Raw genomic sequence first — 13,259 nt, 5'->3', positions numbered from 1 at the left:
CCCTGTGGTCCTATGGCCTAACATGTGGTTCTGTTTGCTATCCTGTGGTCCCGTGTCCTAACGAATGGTTCTGTTCTCTACCCTGTGGTCCTATGGCCTAACATGTGGTTCTGTTTCCTATCCTGTGGTCCTATGGCCTAACATGTGGTTCTGTTTCCTATCCTGTGGTCCTATGGCCTAACATGTGGTTCTGTTTCCTATCCTGTGGTCCTATGTCCTAACATATGGTTCTGTTTCCTATGCTGTGGTCCCGTGTCCTAACGAATGGTTCTGTTCTCTACCCTGTGGTCCCATGTCCTAACGAGTGGTTCTGTTCTCTACCTTGTAGTCCCTTGTCCTAACGTGTGGTTCTGATCTCTACCCTGTGGTCTCGTGTCCTAACGTGTGGTTCTGTTTCCTACCCTGTGGTCCCGTGTCCTAACGTGTGGTTCTGTTTCCTACCCTGTGGTCCCGTGTCCTAACGAGTGGTTCTGTTCTCTACCCTGTGGTCCCGTGTCCTAATGTGTGGTTCTGTTTCCTACCCTTTGGTCCTGTGGCCTAACATGTGGTTCTGTTTCCTACCCTGTGGTCCCGTGTCCTAATGTGAGGTTCTGTTCTCTACCTTGTAGTCCCGTGTCCTAACGTGTGGTTCTGTTTCCTACCCTGTGGTCCCGTGTCCTAACGTGTGGTTCTGTTTCCTACCCTGTGGTCCCGTGTCCTAACGTGTGGTTCTGTTTCCTACCCTGTGGTCCTATGTCCTAACATGTGGTTCTGTTCTCTACCTTGTTGTCCTATGTCCTTATGTATGGTTCTGTTTCCTATCCTGTGGTCCTGTGTCCTAACATGTGGTTCTGTTTCCTANTGGTTCTGTTTCCTATCCTGTGGTCCTGTGTCCTAACATGTGGTTCTGTTTCCTACTCTGTGGTCCTGTGTCCTAATGTGTTGTTCTGTTTCCTACCCTGTGGTCCCGTGTCCTGATGAGTCCCTGTGGTCCCGTGTCCTAACGAGTGGTTCTGTTATCTACCCTGTGGTCCCGTGTCCTAATGTGTAGTTCTGTTTCCTACCCTGTGGTCCCATGTCCTAACGAGTGGTTCTGATCTACCCTGTGGTCCCATGTCCTAACGTGTGGTTCTGTTTCCTATCCTGTGGTCCTGTGTTCTAACACATGGTTCTGTTTCCTACCCTGTGGTTCTGGTAGGCGGTGACGGCCATGAACCGTGTCTCAGGGAAGCAGAAGGAGCAGAAGTTCTTGTAGGCATTCAAATGGCTGTTAGGAGCTGGGTCCACGTACACCACATGGAAGCGCGGCTGATAGCGATGCATTGAGTTCAGTATCATCTGTAAATTGGGTAAAGGGGAATCCACAAGCCTGCTGTAATAAACATTTTATACGTATCCCAAAGTTTTAAACTGTGTTGAGAAATGACAGAATTAATTTCTTAATTTATTTCTATATTTATTAATTTATGAATGCTTGTGTATTGTTTTACTCAATTGTCAGCTACTTGCATTGTCTTTGCCTTATTTATCTTTAGTTTTCTGTGAAAATGACTAACTTTAGTTTGTTTCATTCTTGAACTATACATTATTTTACATAAACCAGCCACCTTCTGGATTTTCTTTCCTCTTTTGCCTTGGATATACAACAAAATCAGTTGTAGATGAATATCCAGTGATTGCTTTCTGGAGTTTTATTAAAATCCATCTAGTGATTTGTGCCAACACTACAGACAAACCCATACAAACATGGCTATAAGCATTTTTGCCGCTTCACCTTCATCCATGAGTGATAATAAAAATAACTAGAAGCACTCGGAGAGTGCAAACCTCCACCAAGACCAATTCCCCCCCATTCTGTAATAGAGTTAATGCGCAAAAGCAGAGATGGAAATATATTTACCGAATAATATCTGACGTCGCAAACATTGAAGCAGGCAGTATGCATGGAATTTCTTCCCAGTGGAGTCCAATGTGAAAAAAAAATCAGACTCGTCACCTGACGTTATTCATGGTCAAATTGGTGTCGGATTAAGCTCCTAAGTTTTCATCAGTCACATTTCACCGTGTAAAACGTCTGTTTTATCCCTTTGTATGAGTTTGTAAAGGTTTGACTCTTTATAAAGTGCTTCCTGGCTCCACCGTCTCCAAACTTTGAGGCCTGGCCAGAAGCTCTCTGTTTACAAGCCTAGTAGAGAGAAACTGTTTTGGTTGGTTGTTTCGGAAATGTGGTGTGTTTGAGGAAATGGGAAAAATAGGTTTCATGGTGCAGTCACCTCCTGGTCACAAAACGTTCTCTAAATGCGCACCAAATGTGTAAAAATGCGCACATTATGGCAAAAATTATTCATCATTAAATCTGGTTTTAACATTACTTTTATAAAGTTTGAAGTCCGTGCTGTAGAATCCAGTTCAAATGAACACTGAAAGCTCTCACTGTTTTTTACAGAAGCCCTGTGAAAGCATCACAGCTTTGCCGATCTCAGAGGATTAAAAGAAAAAAAATCCTGTATCCGCATCATGATCCGGAACATCACCAAAATGTATTGGTGTGTTATACGGGCCAGTACCCACATGTGGTAAAAATGTCGTGACAATCCATCCACAAGTTTTTGAGTAATGTTGTCCACAGACAGAACGACAGACAGACGGACATATGCGACCGAAAACATTACCTCCTTGGCGGAGGCCTCTTTCCTTTAACTCATGAGAGTCTACTTACATGTCCGTTGTCATCCAGCAGGTTGTTGGTGAGCTTGAGGGTGTCAAATGATACAATCTGTTTCATCCACTGGGCTCCAGGAGCTGGTGAGTCTGGGTGGAAATGCATCCTGCTTGGGGCTGCAACATCTGCCCGCCCTGCCACCAACCAGGAGGAGCTGTGGAATGCATATCTGAGGTATACGTTGGAAATAAACAAAATAAACACAGGTTAAGCACGCAGAGTGTCAACAAGCTCAGCTCCGCTTTATTCCAGGGTTGGCAATCACAATCTCTTCCACATCGTGCCTGACCTGTACCGCTTGTCGTCAACGGGAATGAAGTCCATTAGCAGAACGTATTCAGCAGAAGGATCCATCCCAGAGATTCTCACCTGAAATGTTGGAAACATCCGCCTGCAGTTCAAGAATATGGAAAAAAAGGATTGTAGTAGAAAACAAAAAAGACAAAAGAAGAAGAGGTATAAGATAAGATAAGATACGATACGATACGATACGATACGATACGATACGATACGATACGATACGATACGATACGATACGATAAGATAAGATAAGATAAGATAAGATAAGATAAGATAAGATAAGATAAGATAAGATAGACCTTTATTGTACAGAGCACAATGAAATTACAGTTCAGAACACCCATTCAAAAGAAGACATAACATAACAAACATAGGAGAGCAGGTGATCTGGGTCATGCAGCCACAGACCACTGCCCAGAGCAAGGATCATCATCATGAAGACATCATGAGGAGGCTCAACCCTTAACAGAAAAACTAAAAACCACACAAGGGAAGATGAGGGGAAAAAAACCCATCATATTATTTCAACAATGTGACACACTATGGTATGAGACAATCTGAGGCTTTTGTCACCTTCCAGACTTAGTAACGATCATCTCCGTGCCCAGCTGGTCAAACTGCTGCCAAAGTGCCTGCATCTCCAGCTGAACTCTGACCCCACTGACTTGAGGGGCCTTGGTGCTCAGCAATGACCCCCCATCGGTGCAGCAGGGTAATAATTCACAGCTCTGAGACAGCTCAAGGCCTAAAAGGAGGAGAGAATATCCTTTTTACCTTGTATGTTTTCCCTAATTTTCAATGCCTGATTACATAATTTGTAATACTTGGTTGTAAATTTAAAACACTTACCATTCATGCTTCAGTCTCTATAAGACTGGTAGGAATTAAGTTGTGTTTTTTCTTCTTATAATATTTCAGTTCACTTCTTTTGGTTCTTCCAGTTCGGACTGCAAATAGGAGAAGTCGTCAAACCATCGGGACCAGACGAAACCAAACCAGGAAGTCAGCCTCGTAACATGAACCTGGTGGTCGGTGTAGAGTTTTCTCATCCCAGTGGTTGGTGTGGACGATGCACATCTGAGTGGCTCTTTGTGGCTGAGAACCAGGCTGGTTTTATACACCATGAAACCCTCACAGGGGACCTCCAGTTTTGCCTCATCCATTACAATTCTCGTAGTGCCACTGACATGCAGTAATCAAAGCAATACACACTTTGCGACTCCAGAAACGCAGTAACGTGTGTGCACAGACCCACACACGATGTTTTGGGAGGATCACAGCTTAATTGCTCATTGGGTTTCATAGCCCGAAGCTTTAAGCAGATTCACATTTTGCACATTAATAAGACCCTGATCAGTTTGGTGTTGCAGGGTGTGAACAGATAAGGACAGCAGCAAACCAATTTATTATTCATAAGAGCTGATTTTCAACACCATAATAATTGGAGAGTCACTTACTCATTAAGTTTAAGTGTGGTTTGAAGTTGTAGTTCTGTTTAAAGGCTATATTCTGACTGCTCAAATGCATTGTGCCACCGTTTTGAAGATAAAAATGGTCCTTCCTTTTTAAACTACTGAATTAGCATTTTCTGCAAAAATATAATGTGAGAGCTGAATGATTTGTGTAAATTTGCTGAAAAAGCTGAGAGTTAAAATGATAAAATGCTGGCTCAAATCCAAAAATAGTGAAACGTTAACTAAAAATAGCAAAAGGCCAGCTAAAGGTAAAAAAAAGACTAGTTATAAGGAACAAAACCTTACCTAAAAACCAAACGTAAATCTAATTGAAAGTTTCAAAAGGTCACCTAAAGCTAAAAAAGCTAAATGTAGCAAACATGTTCCTTAAATTCATAAAAGACTAAGTAGCAGAACAATAGGTCAAATGCTAAAAGTAGCATAGAAAGACAATTCCTTTGTAAAAATTAAAGTGATCTCTGTAAATTTGTAGGGAAAATTAAAAAAATTACAAAGTTTGAAATGTGTAAAAGTAAAAAAATCAAATAAATTAGCACATAGCATGCAAAAGGTATTTTGTAAAAATATGCAGAATAGTAATAAACAGGAACATGGTGAATCAACATTCACACATATGTGATCCTATAATTAAATGTATTTTGTATGTAGCTTTGAAAAGCATTTTGTTACAATTTGTGTGTGTAAGGCTGGGGGTAGAGTGAGTGTCAGGGTTAGACTGCAGAAATGAATGGAAGTCAATACACTATCCTAATAAATACAAGCTTGTGTGTCCCTTTAGCCCTGTGTGGTTCTGTGATGGGACAGTGTTGAAGGATTCCAGCCTGAGGGATCCAAAGAGAAGACTTTATCCTGATCTCGCACCACAACACTCAGGTTTGTCAATAAGCCAATTTACTAACAGATCAGCTCATTAATCATAGCTTTCATTACCACAGACAGGAAAACCTCACACATAGCTGAATTCCAATTTCAAGTAAAACTAATCGTTTTAATAATGTTCTTTTTTGATCTACATTTTTGACAACCACCTTTGCTTGTCTGGTGTTAATTTTAAAAGATAGTTCAGAACTACTGAAGTGAGGTTCTGTAGAAATGCTACAAAATGATGAAATAAGTACTGTCGCTCATGTCAGGCCTGCGCCTCAAGACGGCATCTCATGAGGTGTGGGTGTTGGAAAATAGTTATCAACTCAAAATTGTAAGGAAACAGACAATTCTTTGTTACAATCTTGCTGAATTTCGAGTGCTGAGCTTTATGACCATGTTTAAAGTAGTCTATTTTTTAAATAAAGGTCAATTTTTATGTGCAATGTTTGCACATTTATTTTCTAAGTGTGCACATCGCTTTGTCACAGATGTCCACTCACATCAAACTTAGAACAGCTTGGGATCTCCAAGGACAGGGTCTGCAGCTTTTATAATCAAAAGACCCGTTTCTGCCCATTGGTTCATTAATAAAATGTGTCATGTTAGTTTTGGTCAAAGCTTCAAAGCATGTGACCCCCAGAGCCGCAGGACCCCTGGCCAAGGAGGTGCTGGAGATCGTCGTTGAGAAAAGGATTGCTGGGATTTCTCTCCTAAACCTGTTGCCTCTGCAACCTGACCACGAATGAGCAGCAATAAAATGGTGAGACGACCACAATGACCCTGGGATTGAGCTGAGGGCATATTTGTAACAACAAGGTTGTGAGTCTCTGTGACTCACAAGGAAACTAAGAACTTCCCTGAACATTCAAAACATTTTTGGAGACTCCCTAATGAAAGCTGTTCAAATGTTTGCCAGCTGTTGTAGCCCAGTTGTTTTTAAATTACAAACTAAACATTTATTATTAAAAATACATCACACTTTCCATCAGTGGTGGGCAGCACTAATCTAAAAATTAGTCGCACTAATCCTAAAACACTAGCTTTAATATTTAGGTCCCCTAATTCTAAAGCACTAACTCACTTAAAATTTTAGCAAAAGCTAGTTCTAAAGCACTAAAAAACCCAGATGACCCATGGAACATTCCTCAGAGTCAACATGAGACAGTATTTTCTGTGTGCAGATTATTTTTAATATTTCATCTCGTGTACTGATTCCCAACGTTGGGGTCAAGACCTCTTTGTGGACCACAAAACATCAAGTGAGGGTCCTCAGATGACTTCCAGACATCAATTTAAATGCATAAAAATGCTAATGGAATATTTTCATCATGATTGTTGCAATTTTTTTAAATAATCAAAAATGAATAATAATTAGTATCATAGTTCCCATGTTAACAGAGTTGTTAGCAAAGTTTGCATTCGTAAACAAGTAATATATGGGATCACGAGTGTCTGCAGTTGTTATTTTGTGGGTCAGAAGCAAAAAAGTTTGAAAACCACTGATCTAGTGGATAGGTGACACACATATGACCAACACGTCTGACAGCTTTTACTCCAAGCTGTTGACAATAATGTTGATCAATACACTGATAAATCAAGAAATTAGCAAAAGCCCTAAAGCAGTAATTAGAAAATTAGTTCCCCTATTGGTGCTTTAGTGCTTGAGGGGAACTGTGCCCACCACTGCTTTCCATCAACTCTGGGTTGGCTGCTGTATATACATGTGTTAATATGAACAACTAAATGAAAAGAGAATATATATAAAGTTAACTTGTGTGGGTTAAAAGAACCAGTTTAGCCCCAATGACTCCAGTCAAAAGATAAATTAGCTGAAAGGACTGAAATAAAATGCAGCCAGCTCATCTTGCTGTTAGCTCGCTAGGTCAAACAGCTTTCCGCGGTAAACTTTTATAAACACGTTACGTCTGCAATTAACTGACAGAGTTATAAAGATTTATCTAATGGGGGGATCAAACCCAAGACCTCTAACTTTTCAGTGATGCTGGCACTTTATTGAGCTAAGTAGCTGCGTAGCATAGGAGGTGTTTTTGCAGCATGTGTATAATGTGTGTACTCACATTGCAATTACCTTCTCAACTTTGCTCTATTTTAAAACATAATCAGGTGCCAAGGCTCTTTGATCAGACTGATAACCTGCAGGGCTTTGACCGAAGTGGATTACCATTTTAGGAAAGTGGAAGTGCTACAGTTAGCTGCTGCTGTCACACTTAAATCTATGTAAAATACCATAAAATGCTAAGTAAAGAGTTGTAAAATAGCCTTTGCATGGCTAGTTGAATTTATAGATTTGAGCTGTTTTGAGATGGCAGTATTCCAGCTATGTCATGATTCTACTTGGACTGGCCGCCAGTCTGGTCAAACTGAGGCTGTCCATTAGCCTTTTATCTATCGTATACTTTTATTTCAAGATAATGTGTATTTAAAACATTAGAAGATATTGACACTGTTATACTCTACAGGGCATGCTCAGGTGAAGTACAGTGTGTCGTTACCCTTTAGACATGAAGAAAAGGATTCCAGACAGCACATTCGTATAAACAGTCAGATGTTTATTGAGCTGTTTTTCATCAAAGCACGTTATAGTTACACAGAGGTTCAAGCACTTGTGATAATTCACATACATTTATACACAAAACATTAGCAGTGTACATGTGAAGAGTGAAGGGTGTGTGCTGGGTGTGTACGTGTCTCTGTGCGTGCCTGCGTGTGCTTGAGTGTGCGCGCGTGAAATGAGTCATTTGCTTCGAAAAAGAGAAAAGTCCTGCCATTTTGTTCATAAGTTAAGCACTAGCTTCATTTGTGCGGTGGTCTGTTTGAGAGGGAAGAAAGAATGGAGGGAAAGGTGGAATGGATCTAGGACAGACAAGGAAGGGGAGGTTAGTCAGAGAAGAGCAGAGAGGATTTAGTTTTTGTTGAAGGTCTCAGCGATGAGCCCAGCAATGGCTGTGAACTTTTCCTTGATCTCCTCAGCAATAGGCTGTATCTTCTCCTTCAGCTGAGTGAGATCCTCGGCTTTGACATTCTGCATCTGGCTGTAGGACTGCCTCAGGTGTTCCTTGTACTCCTCGACTAAAGGGGCAGCCATCTCCTTCAGGCTCTCCAGGCGCTGAGTGAGTTTGGTGCGCACGGCCTCAACAATGGGAGCCAGGGCGGCCTTGGTCTCCTCCACATTGGTTTCTATCTTCTGACGCAGCTCAGCCATAACGGGCTCCATCTTGACTCTCAGAGCTTCCATCTCGGCGTCGTGCTTGGTTTGGTACTCTTTGACGATGGGCTCCAAGTGGGTGCGGTACTCCTCCACGTGCTTTTCGAGGACCTCCCTCAGCTTGGCGCGCATGGGCTCCAGCTCGGCTTTCAAGGCCTCGATGTCGCTCGCGATGGAGGCACGGACCTCGGCGGTGGCATCGGAGATGGTGCTAACAACGCTGTCAGTCATGGGGGACACTTGGCTCTGCAGTTGCTTGAGCTGAGTGTGCATGTCATTCAGACGCTGGGCCACAGTGCTCCTGGGAAAGAGGGAAGGCGGACAGGCGTAGCGTTTTAGCTAAACATCCCCATCACAACCACACAAAATGTTTGGAAGGAATCAATCAAGTATGAGTTAAAGAAAAGTTGCACTGAATGCCACGAAGGGGATTGGCTTACTTGACGTTCTCATACTCAGTGCCATCGAGCTGGTCCAGAGCTTTGATGGCACTCTCCTTTGCCTGCGTCAGGTAGACATCAACAGCAGACCGTATGTGTTCCAGCTGGGATGGGGCATCGGCCTGCAGGGAAGCGGCCTGAGAGCCTGAGGTGAGGGAGCCAGAACTGTTAAACTTGTGCAGAAAATTCACCAAAACATTACGTGTAAGAAAAAAAAGCGGGCTCAAACTCACCGACAGCCAGGAGAAGAGCGAGGGCGAGAGCCACGAATTTCATGGTGGTGGTCTAGAGGGAAAAGACATGAACTCGTTTAGGAAGTTTCAGTAAAACAGCTTGAAGTCAAGAAATCAATTGACCAGAACGGAAAAATAGGAACACATTATTTAGGTTTTGAATCTCCATTTTAAGCAGATTTAGAAGACTTAAAATTAAAAATGTTGTACAACATACTTATCCCTAAATTGGCCTAAATGACCTGGCACTTAACATACGGCTGTCTGCGAAAAGGACACTGTAATCTGAGTAGATTAGTACAGCAGATTAGGAAAATAGGATCTAAACTGTTTCATAATCTTGGTTTAGGAACAGATTTAGCGAGTGAGCTGTACAAGCTGGGAGACCACATCAGCTCAGAGACTTTAGAGACAATGGAGACATTATGAATGAAATTTGGATTTAAAATCTGCACAAACTTTTCCTTGAAGTTACGTTTTATTAAAACAAAGTTGTAAAGTTACAAAACCTTCAGTCGCAGCCTCAAATTTTACAGAAACTCACTCAGGTAGATCAGACATTTTTTTAAGAAGTTCTCCGACACAAATTTGTACAAAATTTCCCCAACCTAAAGCCCAAGTTCCAGTTTCTGCCTCAGAGGTGTCTTACCTGGTGGAGTTGGTGACGAGACTGAGGAACTTCAGCAGGAGCAGACTTTTTATAGCTCCCGGTGGAGGGATGAGTCTCTGTGGGGAGGGGAGAAGTGGAGCGCTATGTGTCTCGGTGGAGGTGGACCTCACCCCCAAGTCGTCTCCCCCAGCAGGGAGGGGGGGGTGGACTGGGTTGAGGTTCAACGGTCACCTGCTACGAAGAGATCAGTCATCGCACAGCAACACAAGTCCACAGACCTGACCACAGGTGCACTTTTGCATACATAGTTAGACCCAGAGAAGTGCTTCAAGTTTTACACAAATCATAATTTTAATCTCACAACTGGATGTTTTTTAGAAGAGATTTCTTATTTTGTGTTGTTTACAGACTGGGGAAAGAAAATCCATGTTTGTTTTGTAGTCAGCTTATTGGGGGAAAAAACTCTGTGGTAACTGTGGTGTGGAGTAAAAACCAAGAAAGTTTTGGAAATTCGAAAAAAATGGAAGCTTTTTAAATTAAAAAAAATTTAAACTGTTTAATGAAAACTTACAAGCAGTAGATAATGTTAAAAGCTTGGGAGGAAGGGAAATAGGAGACGTGACTTGCAAAAAATAAGTATTAAATATTATTTATCTGAATGTAATTAGTAAAATTTAACTTTATCGGAAAGTCACCCTGATTTTTTTTCTTTTTAGTCCTTTCAAAATGCTGCCAAGTAAAACAATCAAATGTAAACAGAACAGGCAGACTTGATGCAATCAACTCTTTGAAACGCAAAATACAGTTAATCTAAAGTCCCTGATTTCTGGATGATTTCAAAAACAACAACAGGACATGGCAGGTCATTACCACACAATTAAAAACAGAATCAAAACAAAATTATCTGGCTTCAGGATAATGAAATTAGTCACAGGTTTGTGCGTGTGCGTGGGGTGATTTGTGGGTCAAAGAGTTGTGTGTTCTGACCTGTTGTTTGCTGTCCGTATCACCAGTGGACTTTACCACCATGGCTTCATGTAATCTGAAGAATGGAATGGATCACATTATATAATGTAATCCTCTGTTTTCACAAAATCTTCTGTTAAACAAGCTCTAGCGACACAATCAAAACTAGCTGTGCATAACTCAGATTTTCTTTTGAGGTTTGTTAGAGTTTCCTGTTTTTTAAATAGATGTGATGAACTCAAGTGTGTCTGTGGGACTCAGCAGGAAAAAAAAGCATCTGCACGCTGGGTGAAAGCTGCACTGTAACAGCAGGGTTACCAAGTACAAGATTAATCATTGTAACCTTTCTTGCACAATATGATCAATGCATGTGCGTCTGAAAAGCGTTACTCTCGAATCCTTATCCTGCAAGTTTGTTCGATTGCGACACATATCGAGCGCGTCTTATGCAATAACGGGACACGACAGGATTTTGATTCAGAGAGTGAAAAAATATTATAATTGTCCCCCCATTAAAAACAACAGCTGTGGCAAAAGTCTCCTGCAAGGGGAAGAATGATCCCCCACAGCTCCAAACACACAGGCCACAGTTGTAAAATAACTAAGTACAAATACTTCTTTACTGTACTTAAGTAGAATTTTTGGGTATCTGTACTTTACTTGTGCCTCCTAGATAGAGTGAATTTAATTGTGGTTGAATGAGAAGTATATGTATATAAGGTTCTGATACCATAGTAGTTTGTACACAAACAAATCTTGTCAAACTCCAGCAGGACATAGACATATGTAGTCTAGTACGAAGATGCATGTGGTGGCAAATACGTATATATATATCTATATATGTATATATATAAACACAGTTTTTCTACCAAAAGTCATCCCATACGTTGGCCCAGTGACTAAATACGGGGCAGTATTGCAGTTAGTCAAAATGTGGGCCACCACACTGGCTGCTAGCTTAATCATTAAAAATAGAAGGCTTATACTTAGAAGTATTTGTATTTCATGAATTATATTATTGCATTTCGCCACGGCCCTCGGATAGATTTTCATTTTGGAGAAAAGTTTTGGGCCCCCTTGATATTCTTATATAAACTGAAACAACCAAACTAGTGCATCCTAAATTTAACATAAATTAATGATTTTAACACAATATTGCAATTTCTGTATTTTTTGGGGGAGGTCACCTCCTAATAAATGCTATTACAGAAAATCCAACTGTTCGTTTTAAATCAATACTTTTACTTTTAATACTTAAGGACAAAAAATAGCAGACACTTTGAGACTTTTACTGAAGTAATATTCCTAAAGGAGACTTTAACTTTTACCAAAGTATTTTTGGTAAAATACTTGTACTTTTACTCTAGTAATATTCCTAAAGGAGACTTTAACTTTTACCAAAGTCATTTTTTGGTAAGATACTTGTACTTTTACTCAAGTATCACTTTGTGGTACTTTATACAACATTGATGAAAATACACAAAAAAGGACAAACTTAGCCAGGAACAAAGCTAACTAAGATAACAGCAATAGGCAGATCCTCTGCTGTGTGCAAAATGGGTTCACTCACTGTGCTGCCTTAAGCTCTAAGACTTTTATGGACTGGTTCGACAAAAGTCTTTACATTAAACTTTTTGATTTTGAAAATGTGCTTCTTGCTAACATGCTAAGTTAGAAACACTTTAAAGAGCTATGAAAAGAGCTGGGTTTTCTTACGTTTCACCAAAACCACACCTGTTGTCTATCAGAATATATATTTTTAAGCCTTAAACTGCTACCAAAAGTCAGAATATTGATTGAAACACACTTTAATGTATATTTTGTGTGCTTTTTCCCCAAAAGTGCAAGATGGTGTTGAATAAAGGATCATGATAGGAATGGACAATAATAAAAAGAAACCAATACTGAAGCACCTTAATAGATTAAAGATTCATTCTTGCGTTGTGTTCCTTGCTGCTGCAGTTTATCTCAGTTATAAATTGCATGTTACGTCCTGCTTGTCCTAACTTTAATTTGCCTTTGTTATTCATTATTTGCCACACACGGTGTCATCTAGTCTGCTGATTACATTACTGAGTCAGTGTTTAACATAAATGCAGTCAAAGTTGAGCCGATGACTAGAAAGAGGAGTCGACCACTCCTGCCACGTTCACAGCACCGTTATCAGCTGCAGTCAGCTGTCTGACACAAATGAGCAAAAATACTGCAGATGGGCTGAAACATGTGACAACAGATCACTTAGGAATGTCTGCGAAGAAAGAAGTCTTTTTTAGCGAATACAATAGGAAACAAAGAAAGTTGGGACTGCCTTTTTTCAAACTAAGCTTGCTTTAGTCTTTGTTAAACTTAATAGATAGCTATTAAGTAAAACCCTTGGATCTCAAAGTAGTTTAAAGGTTTCCTTCATTATTTAAGCAATATATATACAGTGTATATATATA

General features: G+C 40.5%; 3 protein-coding genes across 3 annotated transcripts in view; 1 reads left to right on the top strand and 2 right to left on the bottom strand.

The window, feature by feature from the left end:
• LOC106530411 (T-box transcription factor 10) overlaps positions 1-3,953 on the bottom strand; it is an 11,584-nt gene extending 7,631 nt beyond the window's left edge. Inside the window, exons 1-5 of the mRNA XM_014026019.1 lie at positions 3,851-3,953; positions 3,575-3,746; positions 2,991-3,092; positions 2,699-2,870; positions 1,162-1,317 (exon numbers count right to left, since the gene is read on the bottom strand). Coding sequence (XP_013881473.1) covers positions 1,162-1,317; positions 2,699-2,870; positions 2,991-3,092; positions 3,575-3,746; positions 3,851-3,857 — 609 coding nt within the window. The 5' untranslated portion in view covers positions 3,858-3,953. The remainder of the gene's footprint in view (positions 1-1,161; positions 1,318-2,698; positions 2,871-2,990; positions 3,093-3,574; positions 3,747-3,850) is intronic.
• A 1,226-nt stretch (positions 3,954-5,179) lies between these two features.
• Positions 5,180-13,259, top strand: part of cep164 (centrosomal protein 164) — a 52,295-nt gene continuing 44,215 nt past the window's right edge. Inside the window, exon 1 of the mRNA XM_014026017.1 lies at positions 5,180-5,349. The gene's annotated coding sequence lies outside the window, so the exon portion shown is untranslated. The remainder of the gene's footprint in view (positions 5,350-13,259) is intronic.
• Positions 7,893-9,417, bottom strand: LOC106530412 (apolipoprotein A-I). The gene is made up of 3 exons (XM_014026020.1): positions 9,243-9,417; positions 9,010-9,154; positions 7,893-8,870 (listed from the first exon to the last, which is right to left on the bottom strand). Exons 1-3 carry the CDS (start codon positions 9,283-9,285, stop codon positions 8,267-8,269), a joined length of 792 nt encoding a protein of 263 aa, XP_013881474.1. The 5' UTR covers positions 9,286-9,417; the 3' UTR covers positions 7,893-8,266.

The sequence above is a fragment of the Austrofundulus limnaeus genome, unplaced genomic scaffold (assembly GCF_001266775.1).
Source record: "Austrofundulus limnaeus strain Quisiro unplaced genomic scaffold, Austrofundulus_limnaeus-1.0 Scaffold518, whole genome shotgun sequence".
Taxonomy (NCBI): domain Eukaryota; kingdom Metazoa; phylum Chordata; class Actinopteri; order Cyprinodontiformes; family Rivulidae; genus Austrofundulus; species Austrofundulus limnaeus.
This window is presented reverse-complemented; position numbering and strand designations above follow the sequence as displayed.